This window comes from Dama dama, chromosome 1 (genome assembly GCF_033118175.1).
Source record: "Dama dama isolate Ldn47 chromosome 1, ASM3311817v1, whole genome shotgun sequence".
NCBI lineage: Eukaryota > Metazoa > Chordata > Mammalia > Artiodactyla > Cervidae > Dama > Dama dama.
Genome location: NC_083681.1, coordinates 63,359,499 through 63,382,599, shown reverse-complemented (window position 1 = coordinate 63,382,599; position 23,101 = coordinate 63,359,499). Strand labels below are relative to the sequence as shown.

The window sequence follows — 23,101 nt, the reverse complement described above, 5'->3', positions numbered from 1 at the left end:
TGATGGGTTTTAACTTTGTGCTTACCTGTATCCCATTCCCCCCAAGATATATTATTGAAAATATAATGAACAATATAAATCTCCTAAGACATTTAGGAGGCTGAATATTCAACTACTTTCTACATTTTATGAACTGCTTGTTAACAGAACATCTGTTAATTAACCTTCTGAGAATAAATACACATTCTCATGTCTCTAAGTGACGTCTCCCACATCACGGAGTCATATATATACATAGGAGGTTAAAGAACAGCAGAAGCTAGCTGATTAAAAATACTTAACAGGTTTTGTTTTAATATTACAAGAACGATGATCAGAAAACCTCTTTCAATAATATTCTTTAGGGATATTAAGATCTGAAAATAAAACTGCCCTAGCCAAGGTAATCAATGACACTGTACCTTAAAGCTTTAAAACAGAAGTCTCATTATCCACATGAGATGATTGATACTGTGCATTTAAATGAAAGTACTTTATATATGGCATCTTGCTATACCAAGCCACAATGCCACATGTGACAACCATCTCTTTTCAACTCTGCTAGAATATGCATTCGCCCACCCAAGGCCTCCTGCAGGGAGGACAAGCATCAAGCATCCACAAATTATACAGAACACTTAGTACCAAGACTCGGATCTTAATGGGACTTTTTAAAAAGTTCTCTGTCCCATAGAGAGGCGCTCCTTTAAAAAATATAGTCTGAATTGAGGCATAAAAGTTTTAGATTTAGACTACAATGGTAGAATGCCAAAAAAAAAAAGGTATAATATGTCAAAAAGAACAAACGATTCTTTTAAAAACATACATAGAAATAATAAACCTACTAATACCTTTACACATTCATGACATCTGTACTAATGCATAGAAGTTTGAAACCTAGAAAGCATTTCTCCCCCATCCCATCTCTGAACTGATTCAGAGAGATCACTGTATAAAGAACTTATTTCAATTTTGACTTTAAATGTCATGAAATTATTTTCTACACAGATAGCAAAGTTAGTTTTATATATAGAAAGATTGTAAGCACACATCATCTAGGGATTACCCAGTAAACCACAAATATTTTATCTATCCGCCTAAAATAAAGCAAACATATGGTTGTGGTACATCCCAGGCAGATGTCATTTAAAGCACACAAGGCGAGGTGCTAGCAGTAGAAATACTTATTTGCAAAAGTAAATAGATAACCCTTCCAATATGATGTACCACAACCACACATGAGAAAAGTCAAGAACTTCTTTTATTTTAAAATAAACATTGAAGTTTCCCCCCTTCCCCACCACCCTACAAAACTTTTGAATGTGGAATGTTCAATAGCCTATCCATTTTAGAAGGTTACAAAACCAGCAAAAACTCCAGTTGTCTAATGATGAATGTTTGAGAATAGTTTTATGGGATTAAGTAGCTGAGCACCTACTGGAAAAAGTCTTTAGCTAAAGGCTGAAAACTAAATTCAATTTCTGCACAGAAAATACCATTAACTTAGTAGCCTTTGCTTAATGTAAGGTGGGATTAATTCCCCATGAAGTCAAAGTGGGATACAACAAGCAGCATTAAGTTCATAGGCACACAGAACTAGTGCTCCAACTGCTAGCACAAATTTCAACATCGTACATAAATTACTAAACTGTCCATTATCATCAGACTTGGGACTCTCCCTATACATTTATGGGAGGGAATCACCACTTTGAATATAAATACCTCCATGTGAAACAGATAATTCAGTTAGGGTTAGACAAAAGATAAGTGCAAGTACTGTAGAAATAGCTGCTGGAGATAACCATAAAATTTGTAACACTAAACTGCATGGGATGAACCACATAAGCTGCTAACTGTTGAACACCAGTGTTTCAAGATACAACTTTTATAAACATGTTTTATTTGTTTGCTTATACCATCAGAAGTGAAACTATTGACTGTCATTTCCCTAAAATAGGGAAATCAATCTAAAACACATACTGGTGCTTTTCAAAAGATAGCAATTTAAAAGGGTGGCAGCAGCAGGCATTTGATGTCTTTTTCTTTTAAAAACTTTCAGGCTGCAGGAAAAACATGTGACCAAGAGTGTTACGATTATCCATTAGATTTTCATCAGTACCTGTACCAATTTAGGTGACAATACAGCAAGATCCAAGGATTAGTGACAGACAATGTACGTCATAAGGAATGATATATACTACCAATCCTTACAAAAGTCATTGTCAAAGAACTGTTAAGTGTTCAAAAGGTATCTAAATATTTCACATTAAGTACAGAAGCGGCCATCCAGATTATATCCCTTAATTGTTGCATATTTTTCAAAAAGTGCCAATCAAAGCCTAGTTTTGCATTTTGGCTTTGTCTTATACAGTATCAGCTGTTAAAAAGCAATTTACATGTGTCTTAAACCACAGTCATCTGGCCAGAGGATGAATAGTGCCGTGTCAAAGCCTAAGGCTGGTACCCAGCCTTGTATGTGTGATTAAGGGCCCATGCATAATTTGGTATGCATCTAAATGTTCAGTGCTCCAATTTAACCGGAAAAGGTGTGAAATGCATTTGTTCTGCCGAACCACACTCCACTCCTTCCATCTTCCTTTCAAGGGAAATATTTTAGTTTTGTCAGTTACCATTGAATGACTCTAGGGCTGATTTGTAGATTTTATCCAATGTCAGAAGTCAATCTTGCTTTATCCAAGCCACTTCAAATAACTATGGAGATATCACCCCATTAAAGTATATTGTGTTTTACTCCTAAGCAAGGGTGAGGAATCTGAGTATCATGTGCAAGGCTCAAGATGACGCTTAGGACAGAACATGCAGAGTAAAAATAGTTTCCTTCCATATCCAGGTAATATAAAGCTGACAATTGTAGTCCTGTCTTTATGGGATGAAAACAGTCCCTTTACAATAAGTTTCCTGAAAGGGAGAACAAATAGATAATAACTCTTCTGGTAACATATTATGGTACACTGGCCAGTGTGTTTTTGGCGATTAAACATAATCCTGTGAATCAGATTAATTCACTTGCTGAGTGTTCATTTGCGGCATCCCTCTGTTGGGTCTTGGGGGCCCTCCACGACCTAGAAGACAAAAATGGCATTTGGTTTTTCTTTCAAATATAATTTGTTTTGCCTTCAAGCAGATTTTCATCTGAAGTCAAGAAGCATGTGGGCAGCTTGTCACCACATTATTAGGTTTAAGAGGTCAATTCTTCAGTGTTCAAGTTTCACCTGTCCTGGAAGTTGTCATGCGCAAATTTGCTCATGTTCTCTAGTTAAAAGAAGAGTAGAGCTAATGGAGTATTCCACCAGTACTCATTCATTCATTCATTCAACAAGTATTTATTGAGTGCCTACTATGTGCCAGGCACTGTCATCAGGCGTTGGAAATAGATACAGCAGTAAAGACAGACAAAGTAACCTGCTCTCATGGAGCTTACATTCTAGTGTACACTCTAGCTTACATTTCAGTAGTAACATCATACTATCAAAATTAATAAAAGCACCAGAATGAAAAACAGACCTTATTACCTAAACTGTTATAAAGAAACTACATAACATTCAAAATTGTATAATGACTTGTAACAGATAAAGTAACTTTTTACATGCTGTTAAAACAGATTTTTAGCTACCAGTCAACTCAACTTTCATTGAATATGCTACAAGGTGAGAAAGAACATAACCCACATTCACATGCAAATATCCTTTGATACTTCAAGTCAGTAATTCCCAAGTGATCCATAATTAAAAAAAAAAAAAATGCACCTTTTTTGCTGGCCAGTTTCTACTAGCATTGAAATTAAAGAATTTTGTAATTCCTCCTTAATATACATTTGTATACATATTATGGCCAATATCTAGAGGAAATCAATTCAACTTCCCTCAAATCAGAGAACCATTTAGAACTTCAGATCATATGAAATGCTACCTCTAATTGTTACACAGATTGACTTTCTACCCAAATAGGAAGTAGTTTTCCTATATTAAGAGACAAAACAAAAAAACTCTTAAAACCTGTAATTTTTAAGTATAGTTCTGCAAGTTGGTTATGAATTTGGAGGCTTTGTTTTAAAAGTCAGAAATAATGACATTTATATCCATAATAGTGGTCCAAAAGGCATTGAAATTTCAATTTTTTCTATCACTTCTAAATGGTTCTCTAAATGTAACTATGGCTTATCCGGCCATTAAAGGGTTTCTGGCCCTAAAATATAATAAGCATGTTTCAAAAATGAAAGAGGAATAATAAATTTATATAAATGTTCAATCTCATTCCAAAAATGTCTTACAAAAATGTTTCAATAAGTACTTCCTAAAAACATTTAGCAGGTTTTAGGACCTGAAAAATAATTTGCAGTTGGAAAAACACTTTCTGAGGAGGAGAAATGTTCTAGTTTTCAAGACAGTTTATATAGTAACAGGGATAATCATTCAAAAAATTAAATTTGGGTTCAAGATAAGTTTTAGAAACAGAGCATTTCATTTAATCCCTAGCAACAACTCTGGAAATGATAAATGTACTCCTAACATGTAACCTACATGCAGACTATGAACAGCTCTTCCAAGGCCAGAACAGAAGCTCCACTTAGGAGCTAGGATCACCACCACAAAATATTACCTCGTGGGGCTCCCCGTGGTCCACTCTGCCCAGAGCCTCGCTTGAAATTCTGCTGATATCCATCCTAAAAGACAAGCTCGTTAGTACTGAAGAAAAGGTAATTTTTAAAGCTTACTCTATTCCTACAGTCTTTTATAGAATACAAAATTGTTATTCTTTTAGACATTTAAACATAGCATTGCCACATGATATTCTGTAATAGTACTTCTCTTATTTTCAAGATCAGTGAGATACACTTCTTTGCTCATAAAAATCATTGTCTATCAAACTCTATTAAATGAATCCCTACATTGAGTGCTAAGAAAAGCAAAAGTCATCATTCTCCACAAAGAGGTATCTTGTACAGAGGTTCAAAATTAGCCCCAAATTACTTACTCTAGTTCGTCAAGCAACTACATTAGTCCCTTTCATTGCGGTACTTAGGTCAGATTTATATTTTTAAACAATTTCACCTACCCGCTGATAGCCAGAGTAGTCCCGGGGAGCACTGAACTGAGACTGTGTATAACCACTGTTTGGAGTGTTAGTAGAGAATGAAGGGCGGTAACCATCATATCCTCCTAAAATGTAGGACAAGAAGAAAAAAATAAAATTTTTTTTCGTTATCTTCTTAAGGAGTTTTTACCTTCTCACTACTGACCAAGGAAGAACTGAAAAATTGTAAGCCATGCTAGTTATTCAAACTAATTTCTAATTTCTTATCCTGATCTAATTTGTCTCTATTGCCTTAGAAGATGAAATAGTTACCCATCCTTGCATACATACACACAGAAAACAAGAAATCTCCCTAAGGTCTCATAATTTATAGAAAGCACTATCCTTTACAGGACAGTGGCAGATATGGGTTTAATACATACAAAATAGTCCCAATTCTGCCGATTTAAATAACTCTTATCAACACATACCAAAAAAAAAAAAAAGTTTACACTGTACATATGAAGCTAATGCAGAGAGATACAATTTTTTCATAAAAAACATGACATATTTCTATATACTGTGCAAATCAGAAAAGAATATGAACTTTCTTTTGGGGGTTTTCGTCTTTACCTCTGAATCCATTAGCAGGTCCTCTGTATCCATTCATCAAGCCTCGAGCACCACGGGAACCTCCACGAGACACACCACGACTGTTGTAATAGGGCTGACTGCTACGTGGAAATCCAGTGTTCTGCTGAGGAGGCTGCTGGTGGTTACCAGTCACTTGATGGGGCTGGTCCTGGGAACCATGGTAAGTGCCAACCACTATAACAGAAAGAAAAAAAATACATATATACATGTGTATACACACACACACACACACAGCTCATTACAATTTGCCTGATTTCTATATGCTTTCTCGCTTAAGAAATGTCTTTAAAAAAAAAATGAAATGTCTTACACAGTCTCCTCAAAGTTTAATTCTGTCCTTAAATTTTCATATTAATAACAGAGAAAACTGCACATTAATGAAATCCCTGTCTTGCTCCTACCCCTGTACTGCTGCTAAATCACTTCAGTCGTGCTAAGAGAATGAAGTTCTCCAACAATAATTCCAAATCTCTGAGAGCACACATGGTGTGAAAGCACACCATTCTATCCTTCCAAATGACTTGAAAGGCTGTATTATTTAAACATCTTCTGAGAGGCACCTCTGTGTAGCACAAATGACTTACAATCATCAAAAGATTTTATGTACTGAAATATTTAAGATTCTGTACCATTTAATTATTTCTTTTCATTATAAACCTCCCATTGCTAGTTTTCTTATTCCTCTAAATTTCCCTTGATATTTGTTAAAACATACAAAACCATACCTTCCCATAGCTAAGCAGCTATACTCAGCAGAGTATAAATAAATCAGCAGAGGCCTTCAACATATACCTTGTCATAGTACATTTCAAGTATTTTTAATGCACAGCCAATTTAGAAAAGAATTAAATAGTACTCACACTGGCACTTAACCCCCAGAAGTGAAGGTTCTACAAGGTCCATACTATTATACCTTAGATCCCTCCTCCTTCCACAATGGGGAGAAGCCTAAAATCTAGAAACCTTCAAAAATAAAATAGCAAGGTACATTCCTGGTATTACCCCAATGTTCATAATTCACAACAGAGAAAAAACAATGCTAATAGTAACTTTGTGAAATAAGGAAGGGATAGACCAAAGGAAGGCCCATACTCCAGGAAGAAAAATAGCAGCCTCCAGGCAGCCCAAATCTTGTATGTTTGGGCAGAGAGAAAAGGTAGTGTGAGTCTTGAAAATTTCTCTGACCTACTTTGTATCTTCAAGAAATCCATCATGTTTATGAGTTCTTAGAATGCTATTTTGCAACAAAAAAACTAGAGAATGCCTAGTAAGAAAAGGTTCTTTTTTGAACTATGTAATGGATCAAATACACTAAGCACAATGTGATCTTTCTATATCAATTATCTTTTACTATATTCTCAAAACATAAAGCAAATGTCACAAGTACCAGTAACATTTTCTATCTGTAAAGATTCACTCAGGAAATTCCCTGGCAATCCAGTGGTTAGGACGCGGGTTTGACCCCTAGAGTAGGGGAACTAAGATCCCGCCATGCCACATGGTGTGGCCAAAAAAAATTTTTTTTTTTTTTTAAATAAAAGGATTCATTCATACGCAAGTAGAAAATGGTCAGAAGAAGTGAATTTTCGACTTTTTTTGTAAGAACTGTATTATCCTTGGTCAAATCTCACTGCAAGAAACTCAAAGCAGAATAATTAAAGTGTGATCTTTATTTTAAAGGTCCTAGTTAAGTGCACATAAAGCATAAGCATACACTTTTAGTCCATTTAAAAAAAAATCAAATATCCTTGCAGATCTTTTTTTCATGTCGTTCCTGATGAGATACTAATTCAAAACTTCTGCAATGATGGGGGACTTTCCTGGTGGTCCAATGGCTAAGACACCACGCTCCAAATGTTGGGGGCCAGGGTTCAACCCCTGGTCAGGGAACTGGATCCAACATGTTGCCACTAAAGATCCACATGCCACAGCTAAGACCTGGTGTGGCCAAATAAATATTAAAAAACAAAAAACTTCTAATGGGATACACTGACTTATTCAACAAGTATCGTTTAACGCCCTCAACATGCCAAGCCAGGTCCTAGACACAAGGGATGAGATAGTTTCCAACACATAATCCTTGCCCATAAGGAACTTTTAATAGTAGGAAATAATAAGTGAATAAAATATACATACAAGTGAAAACATCTATGTGTTTCAGGTAATAAGAGATTAAGGAAAACACCAAGTAGGGTAAGTGAATGACTAAAGTAAGCACTTTATATCTGGACAAGGCAATGAAGGCAGGTAGGTCTCTGTGAGGTGGTATCTGAGCACAGGCTTAAAAGTCACAAAGCAAGCTATGCAAACATCAGTGAAAGAAAGTTTCAAGCAAAAAGAAAACAAAGCATAAAGGACTTTTTCTTTACATTAAAGAAAGAAGAGAGTTTGTGTCTGTGACTGGGCACATGATAAAGAAAGCAGGACATACAACAGGATCAAGGTAGGGGGCTAGATCATGGATCTCGTAAACTAAGGTAAAGACTGCGTTTCTTTTCTAAACATAATTGAAAGTCACTGGGAGGCTCTGAACAGGAAGAGAGACATCTGATTTACATTTTAAAATCACTCTAGCTACTGTGTGGAAAACAGACTGGGCTAACTAACGTAAAGGAAAAGTCAAGGGAGAGAGTTGCAATATTCTAGGTAAGAGTTGATGGCAGCCTAGATTGCAGTGGGTAGTGTGGCTGTATTTGAGCAAAGCATATGGGCTGATTTATTTTTTATTGAAAATATCAGGAAATGTTTTGAAGTCAATTTTCATTAATAACATATATTTTGACATGGTAAAAAAAAGATTATCTAGCACCAATGCTTCACAGTCAATTAGTGAGGTTGAGTAGAATATAAGATAGCTTGAACTCAATCGGCACAAAAGGTAAAACTAACCAAATCAAATGATAAATCAATTTATCAATATGATAAATCACATATTGGTAATTCTCGTAATATTTCAAACTGTTTCATTATTAGATAAGTTATGGTGATCTGCAGTCAACAATCTTTGATGTTACAACTCAAGTGAGGTCTTGGAGGATGGTTAGCAATCTGGGACAATAAAGTATTTTTTAATTAAGGCATGTACACTGTTTTTTTAGGCATGATGCTATTACTGCACACTTAATAGACTATAGTATCTATGGTGTTAAGAGAATTTTTATATGTACTAGGAGATCAAAACATTCATATGACTCACTTTATTAAGGTATTTGCTTTATTGCAGTGGTCTGGAACCAAACCTGCAATCTCCTCAAGGTATGCCTTTACGTGGCACTGAATAATTAAAGGAGCCTGAGAATGAGAAGTCCAATTTTATCATTCAGAAGCAGAGACTGCGTAACTGCCAAATTTCTATCAGACTATGGTTGATTCAAATTCTACTGATTAGTGATGCTAACTACCACAGGGATATGTAAGAAAAATTATTGTTGACCCAAGTCTGTCAAGAATCAGACAATTAAGAGTTACTCACATCAGTCAAGTTTACTAGTCTGTTGTGGGTTTCTAATTAAATCTCTAATTATTTGAATTTAATAACCAAAGACCTAAAAAAATATATTTATGTCTTACAAATATTAAGAAACCTACTATTGTGAGAGATATGGTAACCGGCCAAGTTATGACCTTATTTGCTGGCAAGGACTTTGTTTTAACCTAGTCTACTAAATGTAGCCTCACCATGCCTTTACTGCTTAACTTTGTATAACTGACTTGCTGCCAGATATCATGCTACCAGGCTTCAATTAATTAGCAATTAAAACCAAAGTTGATCATGATTCAAATAACAAGTTTAATTCCACTAAAATCACCAATGAAATAGGCTATTATGAAAACTCACTAACCGAAGGAAAATGGGCATATAGTCTCCAAAACCTGCACATAATTCACATACAGCAAATATGGACTTGATTGTACTCAGAATCAGCAATGAAAAATTAATTTGTTTTGGACTACTACCAAAATAAAAACTCTTGGTCACTGCCACCCTAAAGTCCAAACTCGCCTAACAGTGTCAATCACTGCAGTGGAAAGCAAGTAGCCAATGAGGCGACCCTGGTTTTCCTACCTGTTTGAAGCTGTTCTTGCTGAAGCTCTGTTTGTTCTACTTGGTGAGGCTGACTGGAAAAGCTCTGGTTATAACTAGTCTGGTACTGATTTTGCTGTTTTAAAGTTTCTGGTTCATTAACAGGAGGAACTGGGGCATTCATATTGAACACCTATAAGTAAATAAAGTAAATGATTAGTTCTTCCCTTTATGCTAATCATTTTCCTACTTTTAACATGGCAGATCTTAATACTGGTTTTAAATGAGATGTAAACAAACATCACAAGTCTCAAGGCATTTATTTCTCTCTCTCTCACACACACACGTTCTTCAGTTCACACACACCATGTAGCACTTTTTAGCAGAGTATAAACAGATTAAAAATCTGAGAAGACACAGGATCAGAATCCTTGGAAATGCTATTATAAATGAGAAATCTTAAAAGATGCAAACCCCTGATAGACTATCACTTAGATAAATTAAATCTATGAACTTTAAGTTGAATATTTTATTATATTTTAATCGAAAATTAGTATTTTAAGCATTTAACTCTATGAATTTTCCTGTGAGCACTGTTTTAGCTATATTCCATTGATCACAGTATTTTCATTATTTTCTAGAAATCCTACAATTTAAGAGATGCTCACTGAAGAACCATAGTATCATAACATCTATTACTCTGAGATATAATTCAGTAAATTAAAAGGTTCAGTAAACATGACAAAGTGTAAACAACTGATCTCTAGGTAATGCTCTATGCTGTGTGTGTGCTCCACCGTGTCCGACTCTCTGGGACCCAATGAACTGTAGCCCACCAGGCTCCTATCCATGGAATTTTCCAAGCAAGAATACTGGAGTGAGTTGCCATTTCCTTCTTCAGAGGATCTTTCTGACTCAGGGATCGAACCCACACATCTTCTGTATTGGGGGGCAGATTCTTTACTACTGTGCCACAAGGGAAGACCAATGATATATATCCGTCTACTTTTTTCAAATTTAAAATTCTGTTACTTTAAAGGGTGAAACTACAAAACAAGATGTAGGCACATAACTCCTAAGATTCAAGTTTATCTCTGTGAACAGAAAAAAATGAGTTTTATGTTCAATTAAACATACTCTAAAGTTAGAGTAGATGCAGACTCAAGCACAAAGTTAAAGACTTTTTGCTGAGACTCTACCATGAAGATAGTACACACCAGGCACTTAATGTCAGTTTACTTAATCTGCTTACCGTTTGCATGGATTGGAATGGAGCTGCATTTACATTGATTCCACTGCTATGTAAAGGTTTGCTTGTCCCAGCCTGGAACACTTGAGGCTGAGAAGCAGCAGGAAGGGATGATGATGCTGTAGTCTGGTCTGTATTTAAAGAGATCGTTGCCTAAACACAGAGTGAATAGATGCACTTTAATGGTAAACTAAGACCCATACATATAAACTCAACTATTTTATGAAATAAAAATAATATCATGAATGCATTAGGTCCAAAACAAAGAGATACCGCATTAACAGTTATTTGCCTCCACCCAATTCAAGTGCCTCATCAAGTTTATATGACCTAGTAACACAACTTGCCTGAATCTGGTCAATCGGTTCCTTTTGTGGTCGTTGCTCAGTAGCATGAGAAGGTTGGTACAAGGGTTGAGATGCTGTATATCCTTCATTTGTGGATGAAACTAAAGGAACCTAACAAAGAAGTAAAGAAATCAAAGCTTCATTCTGTTATAAACCAACTTCATTACATACAGGGCTAAGAAATAGATATTCATGTTAAAGAGACTATAAAATCTAGCAACTGGAAAAATACATACATTATTAAAGCTCAAAGTTAATAAACCCAAACCCAGTTACAAAGTTCCCGACAAATGTACATAATATCTACACTAAATTTTAAAATTATGAAATCTAAACTATGTCTTCTCAAACTCTGTTTCAAATTTTAAAACTTCATTAAAATTAAAAACCACAAGGATTAACAAATAAATTGTTTTTATTAGTTCATTAAAAGAAAAATAAATGTAAACATGGAAATAAAAGTTGATAGCTACTCATGCCAGACTTGACACTGATCAAACTCACACCTAGTTTTCATAGGCTAGCTAAGAACAGATTAAAAACAAAAACTGCAAAAATATTTATCAGTCTTACCTGTGTAGCTTCTGGTTGTACAGAAACTTGATTAGGTTGAGCAAGTCTAGATTCAGAATGAACTGTAAAATTGACCAAAAAAATACTGTCATACAAAATCAAATTTCTTCAGAGATGTATAAATACCTTTTACTTAAGTCTCTAAAGTCAATTTTCTATAGCCAAATCCTAAATAAACTATTTAGCAATTATGAAAGTAAATGGGGAAGTACAGGAAGGATTTTAGCTTTCAAGTGAGCATTTTCAATTAACTGATACTCATTATTAATCAACTGCTACATGCCTTTCACTTTTTTTTGCAGTGTTAGTGAAATAATACTAACAAATGGGTGTAGAGCAGAATAAAAATCAATGCTAGAATTATCCCTGAAAAAGAGCTTTTTAAAGCAGTTAACTACAAAGGAGCATTACTCTTAGTCAAAACTTTGAGACAGATAATATTCAGAAATATTTTAACTATCAACTTTCAATATAATTTCAAATGCTTCCACTGGAAAAAATAAAAATTTATCTTTAAAAAGCCTATATTCAATTCAGTGTGCATGTTACTGTCAACTTTCATCATTCTTCCACTAATCTTCCAAATCATGGTTAAACAGATAATCAAAAATACAGTATCTTTGGTTAGTCATTTGGAAATCATCCATTTTCACTGGAGAGTCTAGTTAACTTACCATCACCTGAAAATCTAAGTAGCTTTACAGGTTACATCAGTGGTGCACGTGTTGACTGACGTAGCTAAGAAAACTATGTATTTTCTTCCTCTGGTAGAGCTCAAAAAGTAAACACTAGTAACTTTGTGAGTCCCTGATCTGTTTTCTAACTCTTGGTAGAGATATGAGCTCCCCTTCATTTAGAAAAATCCTAACTTACCATTTTAACTGTGTTCATTAAACATGCTTTTACCAGCAACTCCTTTTATAACATTTAAGATTAACATTAAATGTGTTACCTCCATGTTCCATTTTTATGCTCTTAATGCTGACATATTGTAGGAAAAAAACAAGACTCAAAATTACTAACAGTCTTTAAGAGATGCTCCCCTTAACCCAATACGAAAGCACCAACCCTATTTATTGTGCTGCTGTTTCAAATAATGGTGTAAGACTAGTGAGAAACAGAAACTTCAGCTGTCTTCTAGTCCATCTCTTCCACTTTCCTCTTAAGCATTTCCTTACCCACTCACTACTCCATCTCATTTTTAAGTAATGAAATGTTCAAAAATCCTTCTAAAAAGCTGCAATCATCCTTCAGAGAAAGACACCTATCTTTTTTCCTAGATTAATTTTTAAAAAATAATTTGATCTTTCCTTTTTCCAAATATAGCTAACATTTTTTTGGTCATGCAGCATGTGGGATCCTAGTTCCCTCACAAGGGATCAAACCCGCACCCCTTTTAATTGGGTACATAGTCTTAACCACTAGACCACCAGGGAAGTCCATTCCTAGGTTAATTTTGAAATTTAAAAAGCCAAGCAAAACTTCATCACACCAAAAAAAAAAACCCCAACCAGGTATAACACAACTATAGTTGTACAAGTCAGAATGTGGCTGCTATAAGGCAAGGGAAGAGGTAGTAACTAGTGACTACAAGGGAACACAAGTAGGCTTCTGAGATATTAATAATGTTCCACTTCTGGGTGCTGGTGAGTTCAACTTTGTAAAACCTCATCACACTTTAAATTTGCATGTACGTTTCTGTATGTCCATATGCCAATAAAGTTATCAAAAAAAAAAAAAAAAAATCCACCACTAATAACGATGGAACTACATTTATGGTTCGTATTATAGGAAAAAAAGAGTTAACACTTCTTACCAAATTAAAACATTCAAATCTGAAAGTAAAACATTAAAAATAAAAAGATTAATTTTCACAAACTTTACATAACCTAAAAACACTAGTTCTGTATTTCTCACATAAACATGGATCACTACCAACCTGGAGGGCAAACCAGCTGGGGTATGTCCATGTTCTGCGCTGGATTCATCGGCTGTGCAGATACAATGGCAGGATCAAGTGTCTGGTTTTCAAAATCCAGCATTGAATCCTAGGATGTAATGCAATTTATATTTAGGTAGGATATAATGTAATTAAGTTAATGTAAACAACCAGTGTCTGACGAGTACCTACCTGTATGAAGTTATAGGGCCCCTGCATTTGTGCCATAAGGTCCTGTACTCGCTGTCTTCTCACGAGGGGATCAGCCTGAGCCACTGGGGTCAAAGAGTGGGGTTCCGGTACTGAAGGAGATGCAGCCTGAGGCTGCTGCTGGAGTGAGTTTACCACCTAAAGCAGAAGAGGAGGACAGGTTGGTAGAATGACAGAGCTCCATCCATTACCATCATGACTGGTCCCCAAATTACACATACCATGTATATACTATAAACAGAATAACAGATTTGAATGTAGTCAACCTGACCAAATTAAGTCCAAGTTAACATTCTGATCAATGCTCTCACTTCTACAGTGTTCACAATTCCACAGGGCTGCCACATATTAATAGCATTTCAGGTTTACCTTGTAAATGGCTTTAGAAAAAAAAAAGACTACTGTGTCTATGTCCTAAAACCAAGTATTTTGCTTAAACTGTTAAGCCTTCTACAGTAAGTAAACCTATATACCTATATCAATTATATATCTATCTCAGTACCTGATATATACCAAGCATTCAAGAAAATGTTAGCTATTATCATTAAACTGTGAGCTCCTATCATTTCACTCTCCACCAGTACCATAGGATCAAGCTCTATCACACTTTGTCTAAATTGCTACAGAAGCCAAATTTCACTCTACCTATCCTAATAATTTCTCCTAATTATTGTTTTAAGTAATTCCCTGCTCTAAGAAATCTCACTAATTTTTATTACTACAAATTTACATATTTCTCTGCCTGGCTGTTAAGCCTGGGCAAGTCACAACCTTAGTTCCTTTATAAGCAATACTGAGCTAACAGAACCTGGTACTCAACAGCATCTGGGTAAAGGAAGAGTCTGAAATGACACTTCAATGTATCCCCTGTCAGGCAGTCTTTCCGAAGGCTATCCATGCAGGAGACCAGATTTTCACAGTGCAACCTGATTAACAAGTTGTGTACTTTAATAGATTGAGCATGTAAACTACATAGATATTTGTATATTTTCTTGCACTTGGAACAGTAAAGTGGTGATTATATTAAATACCCACAGAAACAAATCACCTTTTAAACAGAACAGTCTTATATAATGAGTTTGTTGTTATAATAAATGTACTTTTAATGCAAATTACTTGAAAATCTAAATTTGTTCTTAGGAGAGATAAAAAGTACTAATTAAAGACAAAAAACAAGCTTCTAACAGAGAACTCTTACCTCAACAGTTTCAACTGTCCATTCATCTACCTGCTCCTTTTCACCACTGCTGAACTGTGTTTCTGCCATAAATTGTCTATTTACATACTGCAAAGCAAAGTAAATGTTTGAGACCTCTGTTTGAAAGACAGAAAGAAAAAGCTAGCATAAAACAAAAATCATACCTCTGTTGATTCAACCTCGTTTTGTTCAGTGTATTCTTCCGCTGGCTCAGGTTCTAAAAGGTTAAAAAATGATACAAAAGAGTGTAAAATATATTTTTTAAAGTTAACAATTCATTTAAATCCACTTCCCCATCATATAATCTGAATTTACAAAGTTATAGTTACTAGTAAGTTTCTGTATTTTATTACTCTTACAATAGTAGAAAACATTTTTTTTACCATGTATTCCAGGCTTACTTCAGTTTCAACAGTAATTATTCTGGATCAAATATAATACCAATAAAACAGCATCCTAGTCTCCACACTAATCTACTTGGTAAAAGTGGTGGTGGTGGGCTGGGAAAGACTACTTGGGAATTTACTGGCAGTCCAGTGGTTAGGACTCAGTGCTTTCACTGCCAGGGCCCAGGTTCAATCCCTGCTCAGGGAACCAAGGTATTGCAAGCCCCTTCCCCACAAACAGAAACACAGATAAAACTCTGACTTAAATTGCTTTTTGTGGATCTGCAACCGTAAATTCCACCAATCTGCAATGGTCCTGTCTAGTTTCAACCTAATAGCTAACACCTGTAAGAAATGCTTACCATTGTATACATATTACTTCCTAAATGAAGAACCTGAGGTACAGAAGTTCAGTAAGTTGCCCAGGTTTTACATCATTAACACGTGTGGTAGCCAAGATTTTATCCAGGCAATCTGATTCTAGAATCCATGCTTTTACCCAGCACAAAACTAATACTCCTTAGATAATGCTTCCAACAGTACTCAAAATTTTATTCATCAACTTATCATAAAAGTCCTCATAGTAACTGTTTACCTACATATTAGTGATACACTAGGTGCTAGAATAGATCTCTGGTGCCTGAGAAATTTTAACTCTCCAGCATAGAAAACAACAACAACAAAACCTCATACCATTCTCCTTAAATACTGGCATGGTAATAAGCCACAATAAATGAGCACCATCAGTCAAAAATCTACTTGAAAAGCCATATATACAATAGTTGCCCCCTTATGCATATTCCAACCGAGCAATAATGCAACAAGAGAAAGACGTTTGTAACAGCGATAAAGGTCAGTAAGATAAGTCAGTAAGATAAGTAGCTGATATTTAATACCTCTGGGAATTACTCTTAATGTGTTTCGTCAATATTTGGTCATGCTTCAAGTTTCTCTAAAAATCTAAGTGTACAAATGTAACTAAATAAATGTCTAGCTTGAACCCGTGGCAAAGGAAAAACCAAGACCCTGAACTAAAGTTCAGAGCCACCTGAGTACTCACCAGCTTCAGCTACCTGGTCTTCAACTGTAGGTGCTGAGGCTGCCTCCTCTTCCTCACACAGACCGTTCTGGTGGTTGTGGGTGCTGTCAAAGTAGTTTGACTGGAAAACACGCTCAACAATTTCCTTTAGAGCTTTATCTAAAAACACATTATGAATTATAATCTTAGACTATCTGACTTAAAAGATTAAACATTCTACAAGATATATCAGTGAAAAAAAAAACCCATCAAATGTTACTTAAAAAATTAAAACATTAAATTCCAAAAGAAATTACAGAACAAAAGAGAACAAGCAATTATTTGTATTAAATTTTAAGTATTTTAATTAGTCCAAAAAAAAGTCCAAAATAAAATCATTTGTTCTTTCAATAAGCATATATCTACCACCTAACTACATGTTATGCAATGTAGTAGGCACTAGCACTACAGAAAGGTATGTAAAAGACATACTATCTGCCCTCCCGATTATCATTTATTCATTCAATATGCATTTATTTTGCACCTAACTATATGTTAAAAAGTGTACCAGGCACTGGGGCTACAGAAAGGTTATGTGAAACACGTAGTATTTGCCTTCCCTAAGCTAACAGTCCAATGGAGAAGAGCTCTCAACTACTCACAAAAACAGTACAGTAACATCTGTGAAAAGAGCTACATGCACTGGACCTCATCAAGCAGAAACCATGAGAAGCTTTTCTGGTCTAAGGATTACAAGAGCTGAGATCTGAAAGATGAGTAGCAGAGAGGAAGAAAGTATTTCAAGGCAGAGGCAACAGCATTTACAAAGCCCTGTACAAAGAAGGGTGCCAAATACAAGTCAATTTACGTATGCATTGAGGCTGAAGCAAAGGAAATAAGGAAAAAGCCTAAGGAAAGATAAGTCTCAAGACTGTTAAGGGCCAGAATCTACAAGGTCTTACAAACTATATATATGAAAAATAAAACCTTTAAAAGATTCTAAAAAGGGATGTATGGTGAATTCAGGTGAGAGACAGCATTACAGAAGAGAAGAAGAAAAGTAGAGAAAGTAGTAGATTAAAAAGATATTTAAAAGGCAAATACATTTGTCAGAACTTGGTACATAAAGGTGTCAGGGCAGCAGGTGCAGGTCTATGTCGGGAGTTAATTTCCTGGCCTTGTATAATAAATGTAGATCAAGAACTACTAATAGGTAACTATACAGAAAAATCAAACTTCAGAGACATTACATCAAAGGAGTATAAAATTAATCCTATACTCCTTTGATATAAAACTATTGGGGATTTCCTGGACATACAGTGGATAGGACTATGTACTCTCACTACCAAAGGCATGGGTTCAATCCCTGGTGGGGAACTAAAATCCCACAAGATGCACAGCATGGCCAAATAAACTATTTAACAATTTTTTGAATGCTGAACAGAACACTTCATGTGTTCTCTCTCCCTCTCCTTCAGAATCTCCTGCCTCAGAGCTGTTTTTAAAAACTTATGAAAGCTGAATGCAAAAAGAACACACTCAATTTGAGTAAATTACACCTTTCTATTAACTATAAAGGTGCTACATTCCTAAGATTCAAGAACGAGGCTAGGTAGAAAATAACATCAAAACAAGTGACAGGCTTAGACTTTAACCCTTATTACTCAACAGAGTTCATGAAAATTTTATCAGACATGACCTAAAGCTACTTTTGAATCTAACAAATTTACACCCATGTCAATTACTTTCTAATCAAACTTTAAGTGGGGAATTCAGTACATATTTGTAGCAGAACTAAATCAAGAAGTTTTTTTTTTTAAACCAAGAAATACAAACACAGGCCAACAAATCAAGAAAATGGATTTCTTACATGAAAAGATACACAAGGATTGGCTCCTCATATTTGATTTACCCATTTCCTTAAAGCAAATACACTCCAAATTATATCATACAGTTTTGCCAAAAAAATCTTTTCATTTCTTTTCAATCATAATAGCTAAAAACAAGGCATACAGATACTTTTGCCTTAGTATGTTCAAAAATCCACTTCCATAAATCAACATTAAAAACAGCTAACAATCCAGTCTCTTTTACTAAGTGGTTAAAATCTAAAATTCCTAATTTACTGAAGTAGTATAACTTAAAAATACCCTTAAAAAAAAAAAAACCCTGCATTTTTACAGTTAAGGTGCTCACATATAGAATGTTGGTCTAGCTAATTAGCTTTTTCAAAATACAAAAAAAAGAATATCCGAAATTAGCAGAAGTCTAAGAAAAAATTTAAAAAAGACTAAAGCAATGACCATGAATAGAATGCATGGGGTGGAGTAAATGTTTTTCACAAGATTTCATCCATAAGGCAAAACCAGTCCCCATTTAACACCAAAAACAATGAAAGCCAATTTGGTGTTAATCTGTCCCCCTGAAACAGAATAAGTTAAGAACAAAACCATGTTAATTTAGGACTCCCATCTTTACCAATTTCTGGTTGTTTGATGCTGATGTTTTGATTTACACATACACAAAAAATTGCAAAAAATAAATAAAAACATACAAAAAGGAAACAAACCAAAAAAGTAAAAAAGTAAACAGTGGATAAATATTACTTACATATTTCTAAAGTTTTCTTCAATTAACATTACTTTTAAATAGGAAATTAAACTTTAAAGGTTCTTAGTCACAAAATCAAGTTGTCAGTGATACTCACAAGTTGTTCCACATACAGGTTTTTCCTTTCCTTCTAGCAAGTCCCACAGGTGAATGGAGGCATGTTCATACTGCTCATTCAACCTAATAATAATAAAACATCTGGTTAATTACTTTTCAGTTGTCAACTCAACACAACATTTCAAAGTTTCTATTTTACCACTTTACCTCAAGCTCATGTCTCGTTCAGGGTCTGCTAATTTGTAGAACTCATCTAACAACGACAATTCCTCTTCAGACAATATTGGCACTCCATTCAAACCCTGCTTCAGGTCAGTTCTCACTTCATCATCTCCCAGTTTGTCCAAAACATACTGCAGCTCAAGTACTGTTTTTAAACGTTTCTGTTCAGCTTCCTCTCTCATAAGCTGCTCCCGACGTGCTGTCTTCTTTATTGTTTTCTGAATCTGCATAAAGACATAAACATAAGACATAGAAGTAAATTTTATAAAAATTCCTTTACTTCAGTTTCAGGTCCAAAGTAAATAAGACACATTTCACTCACTGAGTTAGATGTGACTCTGACATACAAAAGAATGACTCCCAACTTTAACTGTTTTAAGTAGTTATTTATTAGAAATTCAAAACACATCTTTTCCTAGAAGGTATTATGGAAATGGTACCAATGAAACAAATATTTGCTTCAAAATAATCTAGTAGACAGGGAATGAGGAAGTAAGTGTGAGTATAGGTAAAATATAATTGCTCATGAAACAATGCTAACTGTAGAAGCTAAATATAAGGTATATATTTAAATGTAATTTAAATATAAGGTATATATATATATATATATATAAGGTATAGGTAAATATAAGTTCATTATAATCTTTACTTCTTAAAATTTTCCATAATAAAAAGTATAAAAACTCAAAAGTTTCATTAAGGTTCAGAGTCAATTTTAAAAAAGAAACCCTACCACAGCCACAATTAAAAAAAATTTTTTATGTCTATCTATCTTTAATAAAAAATGGTTCAAAATTCTAATTTCAATTGCCTACTACTGACTTAAAAGGAGATGTCAAACCCACTACTACTCTCTTATCCCAAATAATCCACCACTTCCATTCTAGGAACAAAGGCAGGAATGAGAAAATAAGTTGAGAAAGCAAAAGAAGTATGACAATAAAGAAAACCACTTTGGATGAAATGAGAAGTTCAAGTAGGGAAGAACATGAAGACTAGAAAAGGTAGGTTTGAACTAGGTTAAAGAAGCTCTTGAATACAAAACAAAAAACATGTTTAATAACTGTGGAAAATGCAACAAAGGATCAGAGTTAAAATGAAAGACGGCCAACGAAGTTAAAGGCCCAGTGAAAAGTTCCTTTTTTAACCAGTGTTAAAAAGTGAAAGGAAGATACAAGTACCTTCATTTACACTGTGACAGTAGCTTCAGAAATAGATTTTCTATATTAAATTGTATATGGTAATTCTACAACTCATTTAAAAAAAAAAAATTAGAAACAAGAAGTTGGGCAGGGTTCTTCAGGCCTGAGGCTCCGACCTAAGCTAAATGGAACAAATCCCTACTTGGATGTAAATCAAATAACCCCTACTCCATTTTCAGGAATATCATCAATATTTCCCACCTTCAATCAAATTTAATAAGTAACAATAATTAGTGCATAAACCGTTACACTTCAAATACTGTTCTAAGCACAACCCTATAATGAGGTAGGCATTGTATTATTATTATTTTTTACAGGTTAGAAAACTGAAGCAATGTGACAGCCTTGTCCCTCTCTTTTTCTCCCTTTCCTTTCTAAACTACTGGCTCTTTCTCTGGAAAACCTTGACTGATACAGGTATAGGAAAGTTAAGTAATCCTTTCTCTAAAGTCTTACAACTATTAAGTAAAAGTGGCAGAATCAGGATTCAAAGAGGCAGCTTGGTTCCAGAATCAGAACTTTTCCTCTATGTACTACATTGTCTCTTATCACATGATACACTGTTTATTTCAACAAATCAGAGGCAAGTTTATATTTCAAAGTTGTTGCAAGTCTTTCTCCAAGGAGCCAACACTAATTCAGAAGGATATTAACTTTCTGGTCTCAACTCTCAAGGAAGTATTTGACTTTGTTCGTATTTAATTTTTATCCTGTTCCCAAAGACTTTGGTCACATCAAAAGATGCTGGGGAAAAACACAACCCCTTCATTGGATCAAGAGCTGAAACAAGTGCAACATATCAACTGGCCACATACCTTAAGATCCCTAATGGAGAAAGTAGTAACCAATTATATAAACAAGCCTCTTTATATTCTGATAGGTAACAGTATTGTAAGATAGTCCTGAGGCATAAATGAATACATGGAAGATAAAAGTCTACCACATTTACATAACCATCTCTTGGTATCCAAGGGGACTCAACTCCAGGACACACTTCTCCACACCTCATGGATGCCAAAGTATCTACAGATGTTCCAAGTACCTTACAGTACACCTTCTGTATCTGTGGATTCAACCAACCTAGGATATCAATCCTGTGATCCAGACCCCTGCAGATACAGAGGCTGACTGTATATAATTACACAGATAATTTTTTAAACCAATGATACATGTCCATCATATATGAAACTCAGTCCTTTTAAAGGGCATCTTCCAGGTGTTACATTAAACTTTACAGAATTGTAAAGTAACATATATAATTGGATCCAATCCTCTCCACCTTGCAGAGAACTTATCAACAGTAATGCAAAAACTAAAACTCAAAAAATACAACAAAATTTTCTGCCTTCATAATATTTTATAAACATATATGCCACCTTTTACTTACATCTTGGCTTAACGCCATGAAACTCCTCTGTAATTCTTTTGCGAACTCCAAGTTATTTGTGACTTCCTGGTACTTAGATACGGCATCCTAAAATAACAAAAAGAAAATACAACTTTTACTGGAAACACAAAGAAACACAAAATTAATCTTATTAAAGTAAGTTACATAAAATCTAAATAAAATATAACATCTTTACCAGCTGATCTTGATTAAGCCTTTCCCCTTTGTTCATTCGTTCCTGATAATCATCAAGCTTGCCCTATATGAAAAGAAAAAAATAATTATATTCCATACTGGAAGTATATACCAGCTTAACAATGCTCAAATAACAAACCCAAATAATTCTCCAAGTTTGTCTGAAATCTTGCCCTACACATACTTTTTACATACTTTTTAGATAAACTACATTTAAGTTAGTATGTAAAATAGCATTAGTTTTTGAGTTTAAAAAATGAATTTAAATATCCCAGCCATGCTCATACCAAATATTGTATTATAAGTCAATGATAAGTTACTGTTTATTTTAAAAATTATTTTAATTAAAATTACTTTACAATGTTATGATGATTTTTGCCATACATCAACATAAATCAGCCACAGGTATACATGTGTTCCCCCCATCCTTGGGTTTCTCAAAAAAGATGTGCATCAGATAGCCCAAGCACATGATACCATCCACATGGGTGACAGCCACAGTTCAATGAGGATTCCCCTTACACTCAAGGGACCCAATCAGGTACCTTATTTTACTAAGTGTTAAATTTTTGTTCCTCCCTTCCTCACCAAAGAATTCATGTACGTAGTGTATTTGCTTTTCTGAATAAACACATGTGCATACTGTCTTTGATGTGCCCCACTCATTCCCTTTAAAAACGAAGTAACTTCAAGCTATCATATCACTTAGAGTCTCAGTACACTAGTTAACAGCTTTGCTCTTGTTATTTTCTCACAAACGTTAACTAAATGAGCAAGAGTGGGGGAAGAAAATTAAGCCTCTGGTTTAAGATCATTC

At 34.7% G+C, this 23,101-nt stretch overlaps 1 protein-coding gene across 1 annotated transcript in view; it reads right to left on the bottom strand.

Annotated features, from left to right (window-relative positions):
- Positions 1–267: 267 nt before the first annotated feature.
- The window catches only part of CAPRIN1 (cell cycle associated protein 1), a 35,709-nt gene continuing 12,875 nt past the window's right edge, over positions 268–23,101 (bottom strand). Inside the window, exons 3-19 of the mRNA XM_061151723.1 lie at positions 22,286–22,348; positions 22,090–22,176; positions 19,486–19,724; positions 19,319–19,401; positions 16,654–16,791; positions 15,372–15,424; positions 15,208–15,294; positions 13,992–14,147; positions 13,800–13,908; positions 11,861–11,922; positions 11,288–11,398; positions 10,944–11,093; positions 9,734–9,884; positions 5,647–5,841; positions 5,056–5,159; positions 4,600–4,663; positions 268–3,062 (exon numbers count right to left, since the gene is read on the bottom strand). Of these exons, the coding sequence (XP_061007706.1) occupies positions 2,998–3,062; positions 4,600–4,663; positions 5,056–5,159; positions 5,647–5,841; positions 9,734–9,884; positions 10,944–11,093; positions 11,288–11,398; positions 11,861–11,922; positions 13,800–13,908; positions 13,992–14,147; positions 15,208–15,294; positions 15,372–15,424; positions 16,654–16,791; positions 19,319–19,401; positions 19,486–19,724; positions 22,090–22,176; positions 22,286–22,348 (1,917 nt within the window). The 3' untranslated portion in view covers positions 268–2,997. The remainder of the gene's footprint in view (positions 3,063–4,599; positions 4,664–5,055; positions 5,160–5,646; positions 5,842–9,733; positions 9,885–10,943; positions 11,094–11,287; positions 11,399–11,860; positions 11,923–13,799; positions 13,909–13,991; positions 14,148–15,207; positions 15,295–15,371; positions 15,425–16,653; positions 16,792–19,318; positions 19,402–19,485; positions 19,725–22,089; positions 22,177–22,285; positions 22,349–23,101) is intronic.